Source organism: Ostrea edulis, chromosome 8 (assembly GCF_947568905.1).
Source record: "Ostrea edulis chromosome 8, xbOstEdul1.1, whole genome shotgun sequence".
Lineage (NCBI taxonomy): Eukaryota > Metazoa > Mollusca > Bivalvia > Ostreida > Ostreidae > Ostrea > Ostrea edulis.
This window is the reverse complement of record NC_079171.1, coordinates 18969881-18997656: the sequence shown is the minus strand read 5'-3', so window position 1 is coordinate 18997656 and position 27776 is coordinate 18969881. Positions and strand designations below refer to the sequence as shown.

Here is a 27776-nt window from a genome sequence, read left to right as displayed (position 1 = left end):
ATGCTTTTTAACTCACATGAGCTCTTTTGATCAGTTTTATCCGGCTTTAAATATCTTCGACTTCTCGAGAACTACGGGGCTAATTTCAGTCAGCATATTTGGTTAAAGATGATTTATTGTTTGTCGTTTTACGTCGTTTTAGCAATATTTTAGCCATTCTACAGCTGTTGAAATGAAGTACAGTGGAGATTAGGAATAGGAAACAAATAGTGACATCCTTTTAAAATCTCCTTCTCACAAACATGATAAATATTCCTTTCATGCAAATTTGGATAAAAACATGGTTTTCGAAAAGTCTACTTCAAAACATATGAACAAAAGACCCTGACGGATTTGAAACTCAGGATCTGCGGTTCACCAGCCCAATGCTTTAACCACTGAGCTACAATGATAGACAAACAAATCGATCGATACGAATAATTTCACAAAACCTTTAAATCGCCATTTTGTGATGTAATGTCATAGCTATCTTAAATTCAAAGTGCAAAAAAATATGAAACTGCTAAACAAATTAGCCTAATAATTTCTAATTTTCTATCAGCTTCATATACATGTACTTTACAGGTATGTCAATTTACTTTATATACATGCCAAGGAAAAGGAAAAATATGATACAGATCTATATTGTATATGATTTTGGTGCACTGGAAAATAACAGCGATATTATCACATTTTGATAGGGATACCAGCACATGTTACTTCGATTGAAGTAAATTCGACCACCATTCAATATGGGGACAATGTGCAGATTATTTGTCATGTAGAAAGTGTACCCAAGTATACAAATCTGGAATGGCTGATAAAGGTATGTCGTGAGATAATGCATGATATTTACATTTGCCAATGTACTTCCTTATATGACAGTACTAATGAAATCAATATTCAATTTCCTGTAACATGAATTTGGTCACGTGATTAGCTTGTTTTTGCTATGAATACAATCACCGCTTCAAAAATCAGTTCCTGTACTTTCACCTGGCTTCTTGCTTATGCAATGCAGTGGGAGATTTAGACCCCATCCCTTTCGCCACAAATTTAAATAATAGCAAAAGTGTGAGTAAAATTCTAGATTGGCAACCAAAATGGCGGAGTATTTTGGCTAATACTTGACTTCCACACACACCCCTTTCGTAACCCTGGATCCGCCACTGCAATCACATCATTACAGAAACAAAGGCATCAGGATATTTATACAGAGTTTATTTTGTAAACAAACAAGAATTTCATCAATTTATAAAAGAGAAGCATCAAACATACCGTTCTGTTGTTTCATTTTAAACAGTGTTAAATACCGTCTACAACTATGCCTAAATTGCAACTTCTGCATAGCGAATTTATAAAATAAAGTTCTATGATATTGGAAGCGCAAAAAATGTAGGCAGAGTTATAAGCCTATTTACTTTATGATGATAAGTTAACCTGTTGTTTCTTGGCAACTGCCATCACGGCTATGACTCGGCATGATCATAAGCGAGGCTGGTTTCGAGGCTCGAAAAATTATGTTCATGCCAGGGTACCGGTGCAAGTCTTCATTAAAATCCTACAACAGAAATCTCTCAAGTGAACAAAAACTCCGTCAGTTCGTTTTTATTTTCTCTTACACACACTGAAGGTAAATAAAGAAGTAACCTACTTCAACTTGTCTAAATCTATCCTACTGTCTCGAATCGTCTCCTGCATGGCTACAACCGCGAGTCCTGTCGATGAACATGCCGTTGTTTCTTTCCAAAAATCTGACTAAGAGCTTAATGTTAACTCGACCCATCATATCCTCCATCAATTCTCTCAAATCCTTTGAATTTCTGTCGAAATCTGTGTTCAACAATTGCGTTTTCAACTTAGTAGGCTAGACCAACGCCAGTTTCCATCGCTGATCGCGACGAAATCACATCACGGATGTAGTTTACTCCGCTCTTCTTGTCTTCATTTCAGTTAACTTTACGTGTACCTTTATTTAACACCAATTTCGTGTTTTTTAACCTTTTCAATTAAATATCTATATCTTATATTCTCTTTGATATTGTTCCTAATTTTTTATTCGATAAAACTCTAACGAACTATTTTTTGTGTTCTACGATCGTTATTTCGGTCATCTGCTACATAATCATGGAAACTCGGTAAGAACACAATTCAAAATAGAAAATATAAATATAAGAAATAAAATATCATTTTAAAGTGTTATTGGGATATGACATGAAGTTGGTACGTGACCAAATCTACTATAACACCCTTCGGTCAGTAACACACCTAATAAAAAAATCCCATAACTAGAAACAAATAAGGAAAAATACTTTTCTGAACAAAGCGGGGGTCTTCTTAGAGTCTAAGCATATAAGCTGTTCGAAAAGTTCCATTCAGATCATATTATACATGTATACCCTAAGTCAATAAAAACTTTGTATACTTAGACTATGTGTACATTCCAATATATATGTGAATATTTAATGTTTTCTGAAAAAAAATGTTTAAAAGTATGCAACCAATTGATTATCCGGAAATTAATTTTACAGACCCTGGCGTTTTTGCATGTTTTCATAAAAACGATTTAAGTTTTTATTCATAGCACTTTTTCAGTGCGTAACATCTCCTATTTAACATCACGTCACAACAGTAATGAAAGGTCATTTTCATATATCAGGAATGTTACCTCTTCATTACTGTTCATTATGGATGGTAAGCAATTTATTTCAATAAATCAAAAACAACAATGTTATGGGACATCTTGGAGCACCACGTTGTTAAAAATTTCTGTATAAAGACCAGGAAATCAGCGAACAAGAAAAACATGTTCTTGATGTTGCTGGGGATGGGCCATATGTTTCTGAAACCAAGGTGTATAAATGGTACCGTCGTTTTGACAGGACCGAAACCTCAATTCCTTACATCGATTTATTGTTGTGATTCTGTTCATTAATTTCTTTGTTTCTTTTTCAGACAGCGACGCTTCCATCAAACATTCACGCTAACACAAGCAGTAATTCAGTGACGTTGTATATCAATAATTTTCAGTCTGAGAACGAGGCTCCTTACCGCTGTGTTGTGGAGAATGCGTTGGGTTCTGATACTCGAGATATAAATATCCACATTAACTGATAAATGTTTGAAAGCTTGTATAAACTTGCCAAAAATTATATATTCATGTGTCGTGTTGAAACTAACGCTATGATAAAACAAATGATCGTGTGCAATAATTACAAGAAGTTAAAACACGATGTTGATTTACTATAATCGAATTCATATCAGTTCATATATGTGTTATTCTGTTTTATTTATCTTACATTGAATTAGAACGTCACTCTGCTATGGAGAAAACACGTCACACGATCGGCAGCTATGTTAATTATAGATACCAGTACAATAGTGGGCACTGGGTGTCTAAATGTACGACAGATTCATAAAGAAAAAGATGTTTGTGTGTTTGAAACACTGATGCCCATGTATGACACCAAAGTAATTATGTTACCTTAAGAAAGTTCTCGTCACAAGGAATACAGTCATGTGAAATTTTAAAGCTTTATAACTAAGCATTCAAAAGCTATGACCAACATTTCGGTTTTTATACGCCCGTCATTAGACGGGATATATCATGTTATGGCGCTGTCCGTGCGTCTGTCACTTTGGCTGGCTGTCCATCTGTCCGAGGTCATGTTTTCCGGACTTTTTTCCATAACGTATGCATGTACGACTTTGAAATTTGGTCACAATTTTTCCCTAAAAAGTATAAAAGTGGGTTTGCATTTCAGCTGGATTGGTGAACCTTGACATACGCTAGGGTATAAGTGGGGCAAACAGTTTTCCGGACTTTTTTCGTTACAGTTACAGATATTGCCCTGAAATTTAGTCATAAGCTTCCTCTTGGATAAATACAACTTCACTCTGCCTTTCAGCTGGATTGGCCCGTCCGTCCGTGACCTACATTAGGACTAAAAGTAGGTTAACAATTTGTCCGGGTTCTTTTAATTATGGATAGAGATTGTGCCCTGAAATATAGACACAGGCTCTCTCTTGGAGGAATACATGTTCAGCTTGCTTTTCAGCTGGATTGGTCCGTCCTTGACCTACTTTCGGTCAAAAATAGGTCAAAAAGTTTTCCGGACATTTTTTTTTTCATTACTGATATTGAAATTGCCCTTTAGTTGCAACTTTAGTTTGCATTCAGCTGGATTGATCCGTCTTTGACTTACTTCCGGGCTAACAGGTTCTGGATTTTTTTTTGTTACGGATATAGATGACCTGCTTCAGGTGCTGTATCAATTCGGAGTGCATAATATGCTTCCAGGTTGAATTTCACTGTCCAACGGGCGTATGTTGTACCGTTTGCGGTACTCTTGTTCAAAACCAGGTCAAGGGCAGGAGGTCAACAATTTTGGTACTAATATAAAGATCTTGTGAAAAAACCAATCACTAAGCAATCAAAAGCTATGGCCAAGCTTCTCTAAAGTAGGTCATACTTTTAATTCATGAATTCAAATAAATTGGTACCAAAAAGGAAGGGTTTGTTCAAATCGATATTGTTATCGAGGACCAATATGTTTTACACGTTACAAGCGCCATGTAGGGGTCTAAATTTTGCTAATTGCATTTTATAAGACGGCGATCACATGACGCACTTTATCCATGACGTCATTCTAGTCCGAGCCAAAACAAATTTCCATAGACGATCAGTAATAAACTTAATAAGAAAATCCTTTAACTAGAAACATACTAGAAAAAAATTCTGAAGAAAGTGGAGGTCTTTGAGTCCAATATGACTGTTCGAAAAGTTCCTTTCAGATCGTATATGCAGCCCTGCACCGGCAACGGTGACGTCTCCATATAAGTGAAAGATTCTCGAGAGGGATTTTAAACTATATACAACCAACCACTACAGTGAATATGTTGATTCACTTCAGTGAATAATTTGATATGCTATAATGAATTGAATTAAAATGGTACGTTTTTGTAAGAGAAATGCCAAAGAGTAATCGTAAGTTCATTCCAGTGCGCTAGAAATAGCGAGAGATTTGGACCTCATATCTAACAGAAACGACCTTCTTATCTCACGTACAAACCGCGGTGTGGTGGTAGTGCTCATTTAACAGAACAACAAAGATTGTATTTGTAAGTATTTTCATATTATATCATATGTATAAACTGATGGCTTGTGGCATTGCATATTTTAATTAAAATAACATGTAATTTGATGGGTTTTTTCGTATCATGGATGTATAAAATCAAAGGACCATGTGGTAGTTGTATCATCGGTTAAATAGATTATACAAACCATTCTTTTTATCCACATCATACTTATTTCTCTTAAAAATACATTTCAACTTGATTTTGTAAATGAGGGCTTTTACATCAAGTCAAAAGGTGACTTATGGTGTGCGACTTATCGTACACGCCGTACGTAATCGACCTTCACGTTAACCACAGAATCAATGAATATCTATACATATTGTGTCCTAGCCTTGAGAGAGGCGTTCTTCCACTTTTATCCTCCTCCACATTCTCTCTCCTCCATAATCCCCCAATCCTTTTTCCTTCCTTCACCTACTTACTTCCATCCTTCCCTACCCTCCCTTCTCCATTCTTTGATCTTTCCCTACATTCACTCAATATTCATCCTCCCTTCCCCGTCTCTTCCTCCTCACTTCACTCACCCTTTCTCCTACTTTCCTCTCCTCCTCACTTCACTCACCCTTTCTCCTACTTCCCTCTCCTCACTTCACTCACTCTTCCTCCTACTTTCCTCTCCTCCTCACTTCACTCACTCTTCCTCCTACTTCCCTCTCCTCCTCACTTCACTCACTCTTCCTCCCACTTTCTTCTCCTCCTCACTTCACTCACTCATCCTCCTACTTTCCTCCCCCTTCGTCCTATTCCTGAACCTGACGAAGCGTTTTTTTCTCCTACCTCCACTGTCTTTTATCCTATTTGCAATTTCTGTTTTTCAGAATATACAATGCAGCTCCTTGTATTGTTTGGATTATTCGGCATAGCAGGTATGTCATACACATGTGATATCATGAAAGTAGCAGAATTGCAAGGCCTGTACAAAAATGTTTGTCGATGTGAAAAGCAATATTAATTTTTAAGCGCAGTTAATTGCACTGCAGAATTCAAACTCATTTATACTTGATGATTTCGGACGAGGAAATCTATCTATGAAATGGGCTATGACTGATGACTGAGAATAATAGAATCCTTCATTAGTACGAGTGTGGGATAGGGAAATTCCACCGAGTGGACAAGATTCGCAGTCTAGGACGAGGCTTTGCCGAGTCCTAGACAGCGAATCTTGTTCCAGAGGTGGAATTTCCCTATCCCACACGAGTAAATAATGAAGGATTATTTTTCTCACATTTTACCTACAGTTTAGTGTATAAATCTAGGAGCTTTGAGAAAATTCTGAATTTTCAAAATCCTCATTTGAACTTCGATGCAAAAACTAATTAGATAGGCAGAAAGAGCATACCCGAGAATGGTTTACAGTTTAAGTGTAAACTAAAAAAAAAACAAGGTTGTCCACCAGAAAGCTATATAAATTAAAATTCAAAGAAAACAACGCAAAATATTTTTACTTCACCGTGTAACGTAAATCTTCACCGTGTAACTTAAATCATAGAAAATATATGACGTCACAATCAAATGACGTCGCAGCAGTGTGAGAATAATAGAATCCTTCATTAGTACGAGTGTGGGATAGGGAAATTCCACCGAGGGGACAAGATTCGCAGTCTAGGATGAGACTTTGCCGAGTCCTAGACAGCGAATCTTGTTCCAGTGGTGGAATTTCCTTATCCCACACGAGTAAATAATGAAGGATTATTTTTCTCACATTTTACCTAAAGTTTAGTGCATAAATTTAGGAGCTTTGAGAAAATTCTAAATTATCAAAATCCTCATTTGAACTTCGATGCAAAAACTAATCAGATCGACAGAAAGAGCATACCCGAAAATGGTTTACACTATAAGTGTAAACTAAAAAACCCAAGGCTGTCCATCAGAAAGCTATACTACATTAAAATTTAAAGATAACAATGCAAATATTTTTACTTCACCTTGTAACGTAAATATTCACCGTGTAAAGTAAATCATAGAAAATATATGACGTCACAATCAAATGACGTTGCAGCAGTGTGAGAAAGAAAAATCTCACTTTGGGTAAAGTCAATCTCACACTGATGATTATGTGAGAAAAACACATCTCTCATTTGACCCAAAAAATGATGCAAAGCAGTAACCGTTATGCATTACATATACGTAGAACATGCATATTCTTCAGCATTTTACAAAAAGAGGCGCGAGTAAGAGCTGCATTGTCATCAATTGTCAAGTTTCAAACAATATTAGATAGTTGCAAATTATATGTGCATTTCTCAATGCAGATAAGTGTCACTGTGTTTATAATATAACCAATCAATGTATGAATACTGAATCGAAGTGACGCATGACTATATATAAGAAATGAATTTCATACTTGAAAACACACATAATGAAATGCGACGCCTGATGCTGGCTTACGTCATGAAACATTTGCCATTGTGAAGCGTCGTGGTTCATACCCTCATAACATGTATCATATTTACTTCTACTTTCATTTCTATCATACCCTCATAACATGTATCATATTTACTTCTACTTTCATTTCTATCATACCCTCATAACATGTATCATATTTACTTCTACTTTCATTTCTATCATACCCTCATAACATGTATCATATTTACTTCTACTTTCATTTCTATCATACCCTCATAACATGTATCATATTTACTTTCTACTTTCATTTCTATCATACCCTCATAACATGTATCATATTTACTTCTACTTTCATTTCTATCATACCCTCATAACATGTATCATATTTGCTTCTACTTTCATTTCTATCATACCCTCATAACATGTATCATATTTACTTTCTACTTTCATTTCTATCATACCCTCATAACATGTATCATATTTACTTTCTACTTTCATTTCTATCATACCCTCATAACATGTATCATATTTACTTTCTACTTTCATTTCTATCATACCCTCATAACATGTATCATATTTACTTCTACTTTCATTTCTATCATACCCTCATAACATGTATCATATTTACTTTCTACTTTCATCTCTATCATACCCTCATAACATGTATCATATTTACTTCTACTTTCATTTCTATCATACCCTCATAACATGTATATCATATTTACTTTCTACTTTCATTTCTATCATACCCTCATAACATGTATCATATTTACTTCTACTTTCATTTCTATCGGAATTCCCGGCCATTGAAATAGGCGTACTATATAGATCAAGATTCATACGTGCACTGTTCACAACTGCATCGCATTCATGAGGAAATGGCTATAATTGTAAACATAGTACCGGTAAAACATTGGAGATGTATAACCAAACTGACCAGCGACGCAATCAATTGCACTGTCAATTTTTTTCGGGATGACCTGTCCCTTCCTCGGGATAAAAGAAAAGTTTTACATAGACAAAGAGCTAGCACTAAATGTACAAACGTACACCTATATACACCCAGAATCACATGCTATTGTTTTCTTCCCCGCTAATCAGAATGTTTTCTACCTAGTGAATTAGGGCGCATTGATGTCTGATGATTATTCAACTTTATAGGCTAAATTAAAATTGGTCCACTTTCTTTACTTTCTTTTGTCATTTACCTGGTACGAGTTAATCTTTACAACAGTACTGAAGAATGAATCGTACCCGGTAGGAGGTAATTTTGAAGGAATCTTACCTAGTACGAGTAAATGTCCCCCCTGATTACCACTCGTCCTCCTTTGAGAATAATTAATTACTTCTTATCATTCAGTGCTCTCTGGGTCAGATCATTGGGCGAGTAGGACGTATCCTAATATTGCTCCCTAGAAAGCCAAAAATAATAAGCAAGTAATTTGCAGTGTACGTTTGTAAATTTAGTGCCAGCTCTTTTGTACATATTGTCTTATGAAACTTCATTTCCTTTTACCCTGAGGAAATGGACAGGTTGTCCCGAAATTTTGACAATCTAATTGTTTGTGCCATTGGTCCTTTTAGTGCTTTACATCGTTTTTGTATTTGACCTTGCATCTACTCTGTGGATTCGACAGTTTTAGTGTCTATTAGAAATAAAACGAACAGAAATCTTCATTGTACACTAAACATTACATGTAAATTGGTGGCTTGTTTTCTATGAAACACGTCAGGACGCGTCCTATGCGTTCAATGACCTGTTCCACAATGCGAAATGGAATAATAATTAATCTCAAGGAATACGATGATAATCAGTGCAAAGATCACCTCGTTCCCGGTTAGTTTCCTTTTTATGACCTGCATGTGAATAAATTTGAAATTTCCATAGAGTAAAGAAAAAAGGAACGTAAACAATGTGGACCCACTCATGAAACAGAAATAGCAGATAACCATCAGGTGTTGCACTGATTACCGAGCTCGTGCATTTTGACATTTAACTTACGACCTGCCTAAGTAATTGAAGACCTACAATAATATGTACTATATTGATTTTTTTTAAATTATAGACCACATTTTCGTAGGTCTTCAGTTGACTATAGGTCTTCAAATTAAGTATTCCCCCCAACTTGCACCAGTTTTTACCAATATACATGTACGTTGAATAATTCTACAATACAAAATGATAAGTTTTCGTATTTTTATCAACTTTATATTCGGTAAGAAAAGCCATTTTATTCTTAAAGAAAAGTAATTAAATACTGTATTTTTAACAGCTGCTGGTCAATTATGCATGAACTGCAAAAATTTGGTGAACCCACACGAGTGTGACCTGGTCACCAAATGTGGCGATCATGAGGTAAGTTTATATAAAAGGGGACAGATTTGGTATTTCCTCTCAACAAAGTAAAATACAAAGGCTATACAGTAGAGTCATTTGAAATTGCTTGGGAAGACAGGGAGACAATGCAATTTTCGTGGATTGCTAAGATTTAACATTTGTGTGATTTCATGGAAATGAATTTTGTATATTGAAACATTGCACCTCAGTTGAAGATTTAGATTCGTGGCTCAACATACAGGAATGGGAAGAGCTGGTTACTAGGTCTTAGGTGGTGACACCACGGACGCTCAGACGAAGAATTAGGCTACCCACAAAATCCTCGAAAATAAAGCCCCTACCAAATTTAACGATTTCATACAAACTATACCCGCTCGTGTATGTGTGGACATTTGGTCTGAAAAAATGATGTAAAAACACGATTTTAAAATTCCGACCAGTGCTTTCTACAGTGATTACGCTGTGTGTCATAAGTTACGTTGTGTCCTATGTAAGCTAGGTTGTGTTTCATGTAAGTTACATGTAGGTTAGACGCCATTGATGAAGGTCACTCAGTATTATGACAAATTAAAGACAACGCTGCTTGGTATATTGTTTTAGAATTACACTCCTCTTGCAAAACTCTGAAAGTTGATTCCCCTGAGATCCCTTAAAATGAAATGAAACCCTTTCAGCACAAGTGTAATATGTGTAACACACAACAAACAGGCTTAAAGTGCGCTATTAGTTAAGTAGACATTATTACTTCCATATCAAACATGTCAACCCAAATGAAAGTTTCAAATACTTTAATGAAAACTGTACCCTTTTAAAGCTTTAAAAATGATACATTTACCTAAATGTTTTTAGATGATTTTGATTGTATCCCCTAGGACATGTAAAATCCGGGAAATTCTTTTAACGCATTTTCAGAAACCGCTGAAAATTTTTGGGCAGGGATTCCCTTAATATATTGAAATTTTATTAAGAAATTTGACGCGTTGCTGGACGTTTTGAAAATGGCAGATATTTTCTAAAATTCAAATTCACCATTTAATTTATTATCTTCAACTACCCTTACTTAAGTGTACCAAATTTCGTTGAAATGGGAAAACGTTCAAAAGGCGGTCATTTTCAAAGTTTCAAGTTCGCCTTTTTATTCCCAATCCTCATCTATCCCTAAGTAAAACATTTTGTTGAGATCGGACATCATTACAATACCGACGCATCGAGCAGGAGTTTCCCAATAAAGTAAAGTTTCACGGTATGCTCAAAAGTATGCGAAATGCTGGGAATGCCTTTAAAGGCATATCTTGAGCCTGGAAAAAAACTCTGGACAGGTAATTTTCCTATACATTAAAGCTTTATTCAGAAATCTGACGCCTTTTGGCGGCCATTTTGAAAATTGTTCAACATTTTATTCGCCATCCTCAACTACCCTACATACCAAATTTCGTTGAAACTAGAAGCATTTACTTTTTTTGCTGGGTCCGTGTTTGCCCAACGCCCTATTTTGTATTGCTTATAGGAGTTATTAGATTGATCACTATTCGTTATCTTCACCATTCACAAGAAACACTAGAAACCCTTTTTATACTCCAAAAATATATTTTCCCACGCACACATTGCACAAAGCATTGGGGAACATAGGCCCACCATACCCTAAGATTTCACGAACTTGCATCTAACCATTTTCAATATCCGCTCCAGACAAATTTAGCTGCAAAACCATGGAGAAATTAATAAGAAGGGTTACTGAGCAAAACAATAAGTCTCCTAACTTCGTTTGAAAAACTTTAAGAACTGATCAGTGGACTATGGCATTAATCGTTCCTGGTTTGAAATTTTTAAAGTTATCTTTGTATCTCTAATAATTAATATAATCATGGTCTTGGAATATATATATTTATCCCTATAGAACTGAAGAACAATGTTTTAGAATTAAATTAAAGACTATTCACATTTCTGATATGAAAAAAGTTGAAAAAACGTTTGATAAGTAGATAAATTACTCCGTTTACTTGACGAAGATATAGGACTCACGGCGGGTGTGACCGGTCAACAGGGGATGCTTACTCCTACTAGGCATCTGATCCCACCTTTGGTGTGTCCAGAGGTCCATGTTTACCTTCCTGTTAATTTTGTATTTGTAGGAATTATAAAATTGATTTCTGTTAGTTCTTTTCCGAAATGTGGGTAATTGATATTGGTATATTGGTATATTGAAGTGTTAGGTTTGGCCACCATGACACGAGCGGGACTTAAACTCCCGGATCGAACGCTATACCACTGAGCTACCGCGACATGTACCAGGGCTCGTAGGAAGGCCATAGATCTAAAGCTACCACATTTAATGTTACTTTTCGTTCATCTATTTATTTTTTCTACCTGAATATAGCAATGTTACATGGTGCAGTACCTAAGACATGGCCAGATATGGTATGATTTGGGATGCATGAGTAACTTGGTAAGTATATGACATATAGTTCGACGATCAGTGCTTTGTTTTATAATAAAATGGCATTTAAATCCACAAAATTACCTGAGGAACAAGTAAATAATTCTTTTAAAGGTAGATAAATCTAATCATTATATAAAAATGAACAGAAATTAATGCTTTTTTCCTACTGAAAACAATCGCTATTTGCTCGCCGTTTGAACATTTGCAATAGGCTAACATTTTTATGTCAGTTTTACTGACTGATTTACATGTTCGGCATGATCCTTATTCACCTGTTATTTGAAGTTATTTAGAAATGACTAGTAATTCTTAGTAGCTTGTCTGTCATGTCAATAACTGCCTTATTAAAAGACTCCGATTAAGGTGAGCTAAATTCAGAAGAAACTAACACGTGTATGTAAAAAAAAAATTAAAATACCCTATAACAGTTTTATTGAATGCTCGAATGCTCTCGCTAGGTATGCAATGCAGCGATAATTGGACCACCTATTCCTGTGATTGGAAAACGGGAGAAAACACAAGATAGTTCCTCTGATACATTTAACCTTGACGTGGAAGATGATGATAGCCGGATCCCAGTATGTGAATCGTGTTGTAACAGCACGATCTGCAATAATGGCGGCGCCTGTGGAGTAGGGGGTACGTATGGTGGCCAATAGTGAGCATTAGTGTCCCTCATAAATACAACAATGGCATGCAATATGTCAGTCTATCTACAGAACAACAGTTTAAGTCGGGGTGGATCTGTGGCTCGGGACTGGGGGAGAAGAAAAACAAACGTTTCCTGAATCCAGTAGGTGCTACTCTAAAAAAAAAATCACTCTATCTTAGTTAACTATAGTCCATTACAACAGAATACAAGTTTGATTTACTAGGATTAAGTACATATCCATTCCTCACGATAAATCAAAGGCTACGCTTTTTAACATCATAGACAGTTGCTTTGTTGATAAGATCTAGTAGACCTAGTCTATGGTGATCAGGTCTTCCAACTTTCGTTTGGAATACCCATGGGCACGAATTGTCCTCCTTTTTGGGCTAACCTTTTTATCAACTAGATATTTAGATATATTGATGACTTTAATCTATTGACAATACTCGATATATCCCAGTGAGACTCCAAAGAATCTTCCATATCTACCTCATACTTGGATATATTATTGATAGTAGATGTTAACGGTAAACTAACAATGCAACTGTATGACAAATGGGATGACTTCAGCTTCTCCATTATCAACTTCCCATATTTATGTAGCAATATTCCATTATCAACTGCATATGATGTATAGGTCTCTCAACTGATTCGATACACGAGAAAACGTTTTGCATAGGATCATTTTAAAACCGAGGCAGGCTATACTGACAAATAAGTGGATATTACAAGGGGTTCAACAGTCCCGATAAACGTCAACATTAAACGAATTCTATGTTCGTTATAATGACCTAATTTTCTAAATCAACCTATCATAAGATCTAATGATGTCTGGCCTGTTTCATACCAATTGTTTGGCCGTTCTTTGCATAATAATTTTGACTACGGATTCCTCCGTTTACCTGATTAATGTATATGTATAAGGCTCATGGCGGATGTGACCGGTTAGCAGGGGATGCTCCTATGCAACTGATCCCACCTCTGGTGTGTCTAGGTCCGTGTTTGTCCGATTCCTAATTTTGTATTGTTTATAGGATGGATGATACCAATATACACGTTTTTCATTGACAAATATAGATACATCCATACTATAATTACATGTAACTACAGGCAAACTTTAATACTTCGATATACTCTGTTTTTCCCTAAAATAGCTCTAGCAAGTTTAACGTTATTTCGGATTTCAAACATTTTGGTTGAGCATACCTGAAGAGACATTATTTGTCGAAATGCGCATCTGGTGCATCAAAATTGGTACCGTATAAGTTTTTCATTATGACCCCTGGGTCGAGGCCTCTGCTGGTGGATTGTTATTCCCCGAGGGTCTCTACAACCCAGTAGCTAAGTGTTTCGTTACTAGCTTGAAAATACGGATGTATATTTAATTGTTGTAAAATTTCGAAATTCATTTCCAAATTAAGGATTATCTCCCCCATGCTTAGCCCTTATCCTTAGACGAATTTGACTTCAATTTTGGCACTCTGTTTTCCCCTAAAATAGCTATAACAAGTTTAACGTTATTTCGGATTTCAAACATTTCGGTTGAGTATCACTGAAGAGATATTATTTGTCGAAATGCGCATCTGGTGCATTAAAATTAGTACCGTATAAGTTTTACATACTAAGGCAAAAATGGTAAAACGGAGGGGCAAAGGAGGAAAGGGGGAACAACTTTTGATATATTGACTTATATCAATAGAAAATGGTAATAGTTTGAATAATATTTTTATAGTTTTGATAAGTTATCACAAGGTATATTTGCCGTATTGAACAGTACTTGTTCAATGTTAGAAATCAGACCAAAATATTGTCAGTATGAAAAATTATATGAAATAGTAGTATCGTATCTGACAATTTCGACAAGTTATTGATTGGTATTAACAAAGTTCTGGTATTATTCAATGCAAGGTCAAGACGGCGATTGTCTAATTATGATATGTTAACTCCCTTTCACACGTCCACTACCCCGTTTCCCGTCTGACTGGAACAGGTTATCCAAACTTTCACAGGTTTACTTTCTAAATTCAGCTTGTGACGTCATATAATCATACATATTTTTTAAACAAGGCGTATATTATCCTGCCAGAATCGATAAATACATTGCTTGGATATACCAGAGGTGAGATCAGTTGCATAGGAGGAGTAAACAAGTCAGACAGCATTAACTATAATTTACTATTCTTGCTAACAAGTCTTCTCAACATTTTCGAAGATCCCAAACATGCAAGAAATCTTAAAATGAAATCACATTACCGATCGAGATATAGGGCTCACTGCGGATGTGAACGGTCGATAGGGGATGCTTACTCCTCCTAGACACATGACTTGGATTTCTCTAATAACTCTAAAACCTTATTTGAGCAGTCAAAATTTAAGTAAAATCTCAGACTTAAATCCAAGTTTCGACTTATGTTTCTTTCGAGAAATCTAGGCCTAATCCTACCTCTGGTGTTTCCAGGGGTCCATATTTGCCCTACTCTTCATTTTGTTTTCTTTATAAGAATTATGAGATTGATCACTGTTCGTTATCTTCACCTATTTATTATCCACAAATAACATTTTCTCCTGTACTGAAATCCAATGGCCAGATTCGCAGACAATCTTAAGATTTATAAACACTCTAAAACACCGCGTTGTCTTTTGTTTCATTGTTTGAAGGTTTTTGAACGAGTGAAACTCTGTCCACTCAGAGATGATACAGCTGCATGCATTTCCGTCCTTAACTGTTTATTATACTCAATGTGTTTTATCTTAGTTTATAAAGAATCCAAATCTTTATTTTTAGACTTCAACTACTACGGCGGACGATTGTGTTTCAAATGTGGTCAACAACTGAGCCCTGATAGTTGTGACCGAGTAACCTTGTGTTATCAGGACCGCGTACGTATACACACTACATTACTTATCACGTCCACTATAGGTTTGTTAAGGTGTATTTTATGAAAATGAACTGAGAAGACATATTTTAAAATTTATCAAAGAACGTTTTGAAAGCAACATTAATTGAATTTCTTCTTTTAGTAAAGATATCTATCCATCATTTGACTGTATGGGATTTTATGTTTGAATAAAAAGGTTATCTGTCACAGTTAATTGCAGATTAAATTTTAAATGTTGATTATAGTAAAGACATATAATCATGGATAACAGTTTTAATAAGAATGTCGAGAAAAACAATTGATCAGACATGGGTAAATATTTCATTTTTGTTTACATAATATCATGTTATATTCAGTTCTGCTACATACACAAGAAGAAACCAGATGTGGGTTTCACATATGTCTGGGAAACAGGGTGTGCTGAAACTACACAGGTAACGTAGTGAATATTTTATGATTTACATTTAGACATTGAAGTGTGTACTGATATGATAACCGCGCGCTATGGAAATTTGTTCAAACGCTTCAAAAATAGAAGCGCTCAGACTTGCATGTCCATCTTATATAAGAACGCTCGTGCTTACATATGCAACTTGTATAGAAGTACTTGTATTTACGTTAAAACACGATTATAGCGAACCTCCAGCACCAGGAAAAACAGGTCGTTAAAACCACGCTTCGTTATATCCAATACCATTTTCGTTATTTCCCTCTCACATGAGAATAACTATCACTTCGCAATAAGCATGAATTCGATATAAGCATGCTTTACTGTACATCATGTATAGAAACGCTCAAATTACATGTATACCCTGTATAGCAACGCTTATATTTACATGTAAATCCTGTATATTAACGCTCTTATTTATATGTATACCCTATATAGTAATGCTGGTATATACATGTACATCCCACATGTATAGTAAAGATGTACACCCTTTATAGGAATGTTCATACTTACATTTACATCCTGTATTGCAACACTCGTATTTACATGTACATTCTGCATAGTAACGCTCATATTTACATATACAACTTGTGTGCATCTAGTATTTTTAAGGTTTTTAATTTTCAGTCATTGTGGGTTGATAGACATATCAGATTATGATTGCTTGTTTTGGATTGTGCGACAGATAATCGCTTCTATTTCTAGATTTGCCTTTAGATATGAATACCGTATTGGAGGGATTATGAATTGCTTTCAGAAATACTAAATCTACAAAATACTAAATCTACAAAATAATAAATCAACAAAATACTCAATCTACAAAATACTAAATCTACCGACTTTTTTGGAGAATACTTATAAAATCTTAAATAATACATCATTTATATGATAAAATTTAAAGTCAAAGATTGATTCTTTTCAAAATGATTATTCATTTCATGATATTTGCTTTTGTCTAAGAAATCATGAGAAAGTGTCCTATCGATGAAAACTGAACATCTCCAAGTGACGTACAGAACCACATTCTTCTTTATTTCTCTATTCTTGCATTTCCGAAACCTAGATAAACAAAATGATATATAACATATCTTAAAAATCTCATACTATTTCATGAAAAAAAAATGTAAAAGACAATGTACATCTATACCGCTATAAGTATTACAATGCGTGTAACCCGCAAACATCCCCAAGTAAACATTTCACGCTACGTTCAGAATTATACAGAGACATTTTACGCTACTTTCAGAATTGTACAGACATTTTTTGCTACTTTCAGAATTGTACAGACATTTTACGCTACTTTCAGAATTGTACAGACATTTTACGCTACTTTCAGAATTGTACAGACATTTTACGCTACTTTCAGAATTGTACAGACATTTTTTGCTACTTTCAGAATTGTACAGACATTTTACGCTACTTTCAGAATTGTACAGACATTTTTTGCTACTTTCAGAATTGTACACAGACATTTGGAACCATATGTAGCCGTTGTTGTACTGATAATCTATGTAACGACGAATGCAATATTCAGACATATGCTCCCCCTGTTCACCATAGAACTACTACCACTACCACCACTACTACCCCAAAACCTACAACCACTACCACCCCAAAACCTACAACCACTACTCCATGTAAGTATTTACATCAAATCCACCGAACGATCGATATCATAACTTGAAAACCTGCAGCCACAATTCGAAGTGCGTATTGATTCTACCACCCAAGAACTTGCATTGATAGTACCTATTGACATGCCCCTAATGTATTGTTACTCCCAACAACACTCCAAATATACAATTACACTACCATCTACACATCTAGCTACTACTACACGTAAATATCTTATCTACATTCCAAACACTTACAAAAACCAAGGCATGTAAATTCTAAAATGCAAACTAAAAGCGCTGTAACACAGCCATGTCAAATTTTATACTTACAAAATGCGAAACTATTATATGAAAGTAATTACTCTAGAATCACATTACAACCAGCTCTCCACATATAAGGGGTACTATCACTAATAATCTATATAAGTATACCACCAATAATCTATATAGGTATACTACCACCAATAATCTATATAAATATACAACCACCACTAATCTATATAAGTATACTACCACCAATAATCTATATAAGTATACTACCACCAATAATCTATATAAGTATACCACCAATAATCTATATAGGTATACTACCACCAATAATCTATATAAATATACAACCACCACTAATCTATATAAGTATAGTACCACCACTAATCTATATAAGTATACTACCACCAATAATCTATATAAGTATACCACCAATAATCTATATAGGTATACTACCACCAATAATCTATATAAGTATACAACCACCAATAATCTATATAAATATACTACCACCAATAATCTATATAAGTATACTACCACCAATAATCTATATAAGTATACTACCACCAATAATCTATATAAGTATACTACCACCAATAATCTATATAAGTATACTACCACCAATAATCTATATAAGTATACTACCACCAATAATCTATATATTAAGTATACAACCACCAATAATCTATATAAGTATACAACCACCACTAACCTATATAAGTATACAACCACCAATAACCTATATAAGTATGCAACCACCAATAACCTATATAAGTATACAACCACCACTAACCTATATAAGTATACAACCACCACTAACCTATATAAGTATACAACCACCATTAATCTATATAAGTATACAACCACCAATAATCTATATAAGTATACAACCACCAATAATCTATATAAATATACTACCACCAATAATCTATATAAATATACTACCACCAATAATCTATATAAGTATACTACCACCAATAATCTATATAAGTATACAACCACCAATAACCTATATAAGTATACAACCACCAATAACCTATATAAGTATACAACCACCACTAACCTATATAAGTATACAACCACCACTAACCTATATAAGTATACAACCACCATTAATCTATATAAGTATGCAACCACCACTAACCTATATAAGTATACAACCACCATTAATCTATATAAGTATGCAACCACCAATAACCTATATAAGTATACTACCACCAATAATCTATATAAGTATACTACCACCAATAATCTATATAAGAATACTACCACCAATAATCTATATAAGTATACAACCACCAATAACCTATATAAGTATACAACCACCACTAACCTATATAAGTATACAACCACCACTAACCTATATAAGTATACAACCACCACTAACCTATATAAGTATACAACCACCACTAACCTATATAAGTATACAACCACCATTAATCTATATAAGTATGCAACCACCAATAACCTATATAAATATACTACCACCAATAATCTATATAAGAATACTACCACCAATAATCTATATAAGTATACTACCACCAATAATCTATATAAGTATACAACCACCACTAACCTATATAAGTATACAACCACCAATAATCTATATAAGTATACTACCACCAATAATCTATATAAGTATACTACCACCAATAATCTATATATTAAGTATACAACCACCAATAATCTATATAAGTATACAACCACCACTAACCTATATAAGTATACAACCACCAATAACCTATATAAGTATACAACCACCACTAACCTATATAAGTATACAACCACCACTAACCTATATAAGTATACAACCACCACTAACCTATATAAGTATACAACCACCATTAATCTATATAAGTATACAACCACCAATAATCTATATAAGTATACAACCACCAATAATCTATATAAATATACTACCACCAATAATCTATATAAATATACTACCACCAATAATCTATATAAGTATACTACCACCAATAATCTATATAAGTATACAACCACCAATAACCTATATAAGTATACAACCACCAATAACCTATATAAGTATACAACCACCACTAACCTATATAAGTATACAACCACCACTAACCTATATAAGTATACTACCACCAATAATCTATATAAGTATACAACCACCACTAACCTATATAAGTATACAACCACCACTAACCTATATAAGTATACAACCACCACTAACCTATATAAGTATACAACCACCATTAATCTATATAAGTATGCAACCACCAATAACCTATATAAGTATACTACCACCAATAACATATATAAGTATACTACCACCAATAATCTATATAAGAATACTACCACCAATAATCTATATAAGTATACTACCACCAATAATCTATATAAGTATGCAACCACCAATAACCTATATAAGTATACTACCACCAATAATCTATATAAGTATACTACCACCAATAATCTATATAAGAATACTACCACCAATAATCTATATAAGTATACAACCACCAATAACCTATATAAGTATACAACCACCAATAACCTATATAAGTATACAACCACCACTAACCTATATAAGTATACAACCACCACTAACCTATATAAGTATACAACCACCACTAACCTATATAAGTATACAACCACCATTAATCTATATAAGTATGCAACCACCAATAACCTATATAAGTATACTACCACCAATAACATATATAAGTATACTACCACCAATAATCTATATAAATATACTACCACCAATAATCTATATAAGTATACTACCACCAATAATCTATATAAGTATACTACCACCAATAACCCTACAACTAATTATCAAGTGAAGATAACGAACAGTGATCAATCTCATCAATCTTATAAAGAATACAAAATTAAGAGAAGGGCAAACACGGACCCATGTACATACAAGAGGTGGAGTGGGATCAGGTGCCTACGGGGAATAAGCGTCTACTGTTGACCAGTCACACCGGCCTTGAGCCATATATCTTGATCAGGTAAACGGAATAATCCGTAGTCAAAATCAGTATGTAAAGAACGGCCTAGCAATTGGTATGAAACACGCTATACAGCCAATACATATGATGCTTCCAACCAAAAGACTATGAGCAACACTGCAAAGAGGTGAAACTACCTCCAAAATCTACAACCACATCACTACACAAGTACTTATACTACCATCCAAAATGTACAACAACCACATCAATCACTCCACTTCAGTACCAATAGTAAGACTTCCACGTTAGTATCAATATAATTACAGTCACTACTGCGCATCAAAATTGATACTGTCACGTGATACCGTCCAATGATTCGAAGCAGTCTGATTCCTGATCATTAAGATAACGAATCAATATATACACTTTTCAGGATTACGTACCCTTATCATAAACTGCATAGACACTTAAGGTAGAATAAATAAAACAAAGACATAAACCGATACTAGTCTGTGCCCAATACCCGGACAGGTGTCTTAAACATTTGTCCTATGTCCGGACATATCTCAACATACGCCTTTGATTAAAATATATTACATCTACTGCTACCACTCGATACACCACAACCACCACTCAACAAAGGTAGCAGGGGACAGTTTCGCACTCTAGGCCCGGTCAACTTTCTTAAAAAATGAAAATACTCCATATTTGAAGTTATATTACATGTGTAAAAGTGTAATAGAATATTTTAGGATACATGCTGAATGTTTAAAAAAAAGTTGGTATGCAACATGTAGGTGCCACCATGATTCCTAACATATACATGTAGATGGGTGCAAATTCGAAACTAAGACACGTGGTCAGTTGCTGAAGAAATCTGGGTGAAAAAATGCATTGTCCAGCAAAAGGCCTGTCGCTGGGAGGGAAGGTGGATGGTCCCATAGGAGAGGTAGATTTTTAAGAAGGGCAGACAAGGTTCTTGATTATGCACAGTGTCTAAATCCCCTCGCACGGTACTGTGATGGTGTATGGGTGGTGCGCATTATCCCAATTGAGAGAAAATGAAAGCGAGAAAGGGGCACCTACTCATGATCATAGCATGTTTTGTGCACCAGCACCAGTGCATGTATGGATTACATGTAATATAGGATCATAGTTCATTAACTACACCAATTTGAAACACGAGTATTGACCTAAAAGGGAATTATGATTTTTCATTAGTTTGTCATATTCTGACGTTGATGTATACCCCCTACCTGCATGTTTCAGAACAAAACAAACTGTCCCCTGCCTCCAAAAGTATTGATACAAAAGTCACCACTTCAAATCAGTGTTGCTGCTACCATGCAAAATATACTCGCTGCATTAGGAATGCATTTACCCCTTTCCATTCGAAAACCTAAATTCATCATTCTACACAAGTATTGAAACTATCACTTAAAGTTTCAACCACCACTTTTCGTAAGTAATGGTACTGTCATCCGAAAATCTATCACAAATATTCATAATCTCATCCAGAGCCTATAACCATCTGTCCATGCACAGGCAAATATACTACAACCAAATCCTTCAAGTTAAATTTGCTTGTTTTTTCACGTCCCACCAAATCCTTCAAGTTAGATTTGCTTGTTTTTTCACGTCCCACCAAATCCTTCAAGTTAGATTTGCTTGTCTTTTCACGTCCCAACAAATCCTTCAAATTAGATTTGCTTGTCTTTTCCCATTTGAGAATTGTTCACTCCTCTAGACTTATATTGGTGAATATTGGCACGAGTTGGCTGTAAAAATGCATGAGCTTGCGAGTGCATTTTGACAGCCAACGAGTGCCAATATTTACCACTATAAGTTCAATAACCCTTTTATTATATAGCTAAAGTATTCCGTTGTTAAATTATATCCCCATTCACTCAAAATACTCCAAAATAGACGGGAATTCATCAATATTGGCATATAAGGTGAAGGTGTGCAATATCAGCATGCATTTCTTAACTGTTCAATATTAAACCCGTCATTAATGCATGAAGCAAACTGATTTTGTGAACGGGGACATCATAATTTATGCACAGTAAAACATTTTGTTTAAATAAATGAATATGATATCAAATACCGGCTCTGTCAGATTCGGGGGACCGTCGTCTGCCATTTTGGCTTGTTTACGTCGTTACGATAACGTCAATATTGAACGCTCAAACTCGGAATGTTTCGGGCGCACACAATTTACGCAATGCAAAGTTAGCGTTCAATAAATTCTCAGGATATTGAACGCTAACATTCTCTAGATTTTACGCAGATTTTATAATAGACTACATGTATTTATTAGCTATATAAAAAAGGCGTTATTGTGCCTTTCTATCGTGTCAGTACGCCCTTGATTCGCGTTATTGCGTCTTTCCTTCTCGTTAAAACGCTTTTTTGCGTTATGACGCCTTTATTTGCGTTATGACGCCTTTATTTGCGTTATGACGCCTTTATTTGTGTTATGACGCCTTTAATTGCGTTATGACGCCTTTATTTGCGTTATGACCCTTTATTTGCGTTATGACGCCTTTATTTGCGTTATGACGCCTTTATTTGCGTTATGACGCCTTTATTTGCGTTGTTACTCCCCTTGATTCGCGTTATTACACCTTTCTGTCGAGTTATTACGCCTTTAAAATGTTTTCTGTCGTTTAAAATAATCATAGAAGGTTTTCTTAATTCAATGTAGCATAATTATCTCTATCTATTACATCATCAGCATATTTTCACAATGAGTTACATGTACATATTTTATCACAGCTGCAAAGCCGCCACATATAATCTCCGTTCGGATCATACCTCAGCACTTCCGGTATGGAGATAACGTGCAGATGCGGTGTACTATAGAAAGCAATCCAAAGTATGACGTACTGGGGTGGAATATGTTGGTATGGTATTGTATACTCTCTTCATTTATCATTTTAAACAACTATTTAATTATATAAACATCGTCTTAAAATTTCATAACATTGCATGATTTCTACAGCACAAGGATTTACGAGCCTCTGATGCATGTACTAGCATTGATAGAAGCATTGTAAACATTGAGAATCTAGCATTCCACGTATCAGAGGTATTATAAGTCTGGGAGAAACTAGCATTATCAGAAACACTGTACATGTGTAAGCATATATATGTGTACATGTAATAAACTTTCATTCCACAGGAAGTGGAAATCAGAACTGACTAGCAATGTCAGAAATCTAGATTAATACAACATTCCATAAAAATGGTAAAACATTTAGGTAATACATTTTTAATGCTATTGATAACGTACTAAATTGAAACGAAATAGATGTTTTAGAGGGAGTAAGTAATTCTTTACCAAAATTGTAAATTTCATAATCCTAGGGGCAAGGTTTTGGTTCCAGGGTTGAGCCAAAATTATTACAGTGATTATGTTTTCTTTATCGTTTGAAATACTTTTTGAAACTAGCTGATATGGTATAAAAACTAAATGCATATTTAGAAAAAGCAGAACAGTATGTATCAAACTTGTGAATTTACAACCCCGGGGTATTGACTCTAGGATGGGTTCAAATGAATCATATTGTGTTAATGTTACCTATATTATACTATGTAAAGCCTTGCATCACTATAGGCACTTTCGAGGGCATTGATCTTAAAACGTATACATGTACGTTTGTTGAATATAGTATTCAAAACACGAATGGTTTTCTAGATGTCATAGGCCTTGGGACTAGAGATACTTATAATGTAAAACTTATACGGTACCAATTTTGATGCACCAGATGCACATTTCGACAAATAATGTCTCTTCAGTGATGCTCAGCCGATTTTTTTAAAATCCGAAATAACAATAAACTTGTAAGAGCTATTTTAGGGGAAATACTCAAGTGACCGATAAGGCCTGTGGACCTCTTGTTATAACATAAAGCAGATAACCTTAGAAATCACATAGAGAGCATTACCTAAGACGTTTTCTGTCAATTATTATCCACAAGAAAGTATTGTATAAACATATATCACTGGGAAATATGTAGGGGAAATAAATCACATATCATTTTCTTTATAAATTAATTTCGTTTGAAGTATTGATAAATCACTCTTATTTTCTTTGTCGTGCTGAAATATGAAATGATTAAAATGTAACACACGGAAGTTCTTGGCACACTGATTTTGACTACGGATACCTTCGTTTACCTGGTCAAGATATAGAGCTCACGGTGGGTGTGACCGGTCGACAGGGGATGCTTACTATTCCTTGGCACTTGATCCCATCTCTGGTGTATCCAGGGGTCCGTGTTTGCCCAACTCTCTATTTAGTATTGCTTATAGGAGTAACGAGATTGATTACTGTTCGTTATATTAACCTTTTATACAGTAATATACAAACCACATGTACCCCAGAGCCTAATTGTTGGTATATTCAGGTTTTCGTAATGTTTAGGAAATCCATCCTGACTTGCTTGTTTTGAGTAGACATCGGGTCAACCCGGTATGTAATGGGCTCTACGAAAAAAAACTCACACATTGCATCGTGTTTTGAGAAACCATGTAGCATAATTTTTTTATTTATTTTATTCAGACAGATCCCAGCAACATTCCGCCGAACATTCACCTTAATTACGGAATAAATGCAGTGACAGTTGATATTACGAACTTCCAGAGAGAAAACGAGGGAGATTACCAATGTTTCGTTCACAACTCTGAGGGACAAGACGTTAGAACTGTTAAGCTTATGGTACATTCATGAGTACGGACAAACAGTGCAGAATTTACTTTCTTCAAGTTGACTGAAGTAAAAATAAAACATGAAGAGATTTTTGCATTCGTTTTTTTTTTTTTCAATATGTTTGTTTCGAATCTAATTACGCCCATTCAAAAATCTTTCAATCATGCAGAGAGATAACTAGAATATGAGAAACCGCCAATTCATATCTACATCTTATGCAGTCGTTTTACCGGTCAGACCTACGTTTTACCGGTCAGACCCACATCTTGTACAGTTGTTTTACCGGTCAGACCTACGTTTTACCAGTCAGACCTACATCTTGTGCAGTCGTCCTACCGGTCAGACCCATATCCTGTACAGTCGTTTTACCAGTCAGACCCACATTTTTGTATGGTCGGAGTTTAAAATTTTCTTGGTTGCTCTTCAAAATTATGATTATGCTTTTCGAAATGTTAGAACTAAAATTCTGAAAATGATAAAGGTAAGGCATGGGGAGAGCAATTACAACACTTTGTTTCAATTTCAAGTTTTGTAACAGGCGCCTTCGAAATTGACAAAATTGTTGGAAAATCCTGCAAGGCATGGAGACTCTACGTTTTAAATTAACTGGGGTTTACTGTAGAAAGAAACTTTACGTTTTACAATAACTGGGGTTTACTGTAGAAAGAAACTTTACGTTTTAACTTAAGTGGAGTTTACTGTAGAAAGAAACTTTACGTTTTAAATTAACTGGAGCTTACTGTAGAAAGAAACATAAAAACGCATGATGATTTATTTCCCTCATATGACCATGGTGTGTATCCTTCCTTACAGCTGCCGCACAATGTGCTCGTCACAAACCGAACAAGGTCAACATGGTATAACACTACCACTCAGAGTAAAACTAGAAATCCATCCAATGTATGTAGCAGAAAATGAGACAATTCGGATGCACTGATTAGGAAACAAACAAAATAAAAGAAAGATGGGGAAAATATACAGCTACATTCGAAAAATTATGGTAGGTACATCAAACGCAGGAGACGTAAAGAGGTTGATAAAGTCATTTGAAACTGAAGGTCATCAGATAATTAGAAAATACCTTAAAAGAACAACAAATGAAATCCTACATGAAGATCAGATAGAGGCGTCTATTCATTTACAGGAAGAAATCATAACACGATCCGTTTGTAAAACATTGATGTCCTCGGATTTCAACAAAGTGGGACTGTAAGACATTGTACATTGTAGTTTTTTTGTTGTTGAAAATTTCACAAATCTAGGTCAATGAACGTGCCGAGGCGACCAAATGTGTCGTAACATGGCCGCGTCCACGCTGATGGAAACTTAGTTCGTTGATGAATCTCGATTTTTACTGCAGACGCCTGATGGAAGACTCATAAAGTATAGGTCCAAAATGAACGTTTTGAGCTAAATTGTATCAAAGAAACTGATCAATTTGGAGGAGACAGAGTTATGATGTGGGTAGCGATATCCTACACAGGCAGGACAGCATTGGTTCACATGCCGGATACTCCATATGACGGCTCAACGCTATGTTGATGAAGTCATACAGCCACACGTAGTTCCAATAATGCAGCATCCCAGAGGAGTATTCCAACATGACATCGCCAGACCACATATTGCTCGTCTAACACGTGATGTTCTGCAAAGACACAATATCCAGGTTCTTCTTTGGCCATCCTAATCACCGGATTTGAACCCGATCGAACATGCAAAGCGAGAACTAGTTAGGCGCATCCGACTGTAAGATTAAGCGACTGTTTTTTATTTTTTGGATTATCAATAAATCATATATCAAGTAATTAATTAAAATGAATATGAAATTGTACTATCATGCATGTACGTTTTTTTCATACTGGTTTCGATCGTGGAATACCCAATTTACCTACTCTGTAACAAAATACTACGCGTGGCCATATGTCCCCCGCCGACGCAAAAAAAAAAAAAAAAAAAGCTGAAGCACAAAAGTCCCATAACTCCTGTAAAATATGTAGAATCACGATCGCGGTGTAAGATGATCAACTACAT

General features: G+C 35.1%; 2 protein-coding genes across 4 annotated transcripts in view; both read left to right on the top strand.

The window, feature by feature from the left end:
* LOC125662336 (uncharacterized) overlaps nt 1-3247 on the top strand; it is a 39337-nt gene extending 36090 nt beyond the window's left edge. For 2 of the 3 annotated variants that reach the window (XM_056147077.1, XM_056147078.1), the window contains exons 13-14: nt 681-805; nt 2935-3247. In XM_056147077.1, the coding sequence (XP_056003052.1) occupies nt 681-805; nt 2935-3093 (284 nt within the window). In that variant the 3' untranslated portion in view covers nt 3094-3247. Of the gene's footprint in view, nt 1-680; nt 806-2934 lie in introns of those variants that run through there. The other variant, XR_008797947.1, reaches the window with a different exon arrangement.
* A 1050-nt stretch (nt 3248-4297) lies between these two features.
* Nucleotides 4298-25834, top strand: LOC125662337 (uncharacterized). Its single transcript, XM_048894517.2, has 10 exons — nt 4298-5100; nt 5937-5984; nt 9738-9820; nt 12180-12248; nt 12701-12881; nt 15680-15774; nt 16130-16207; nt 17678-17858; nt 23810-23937; nt 25599-25834. Exons 2-10 carry the CDS (start codon nt 5945-5947, stop codon nt 25764-25766), a joined length of 1023 nt encoding a protein of 340 aa, XP_048750474.2. The 5' UTR covers nt 4298-5100; nt 5937-5944; the 3' UTR covers nt 25767-25834.
* Nucleotides 25835-27776: the final 1942 nt, after the last annotated feature.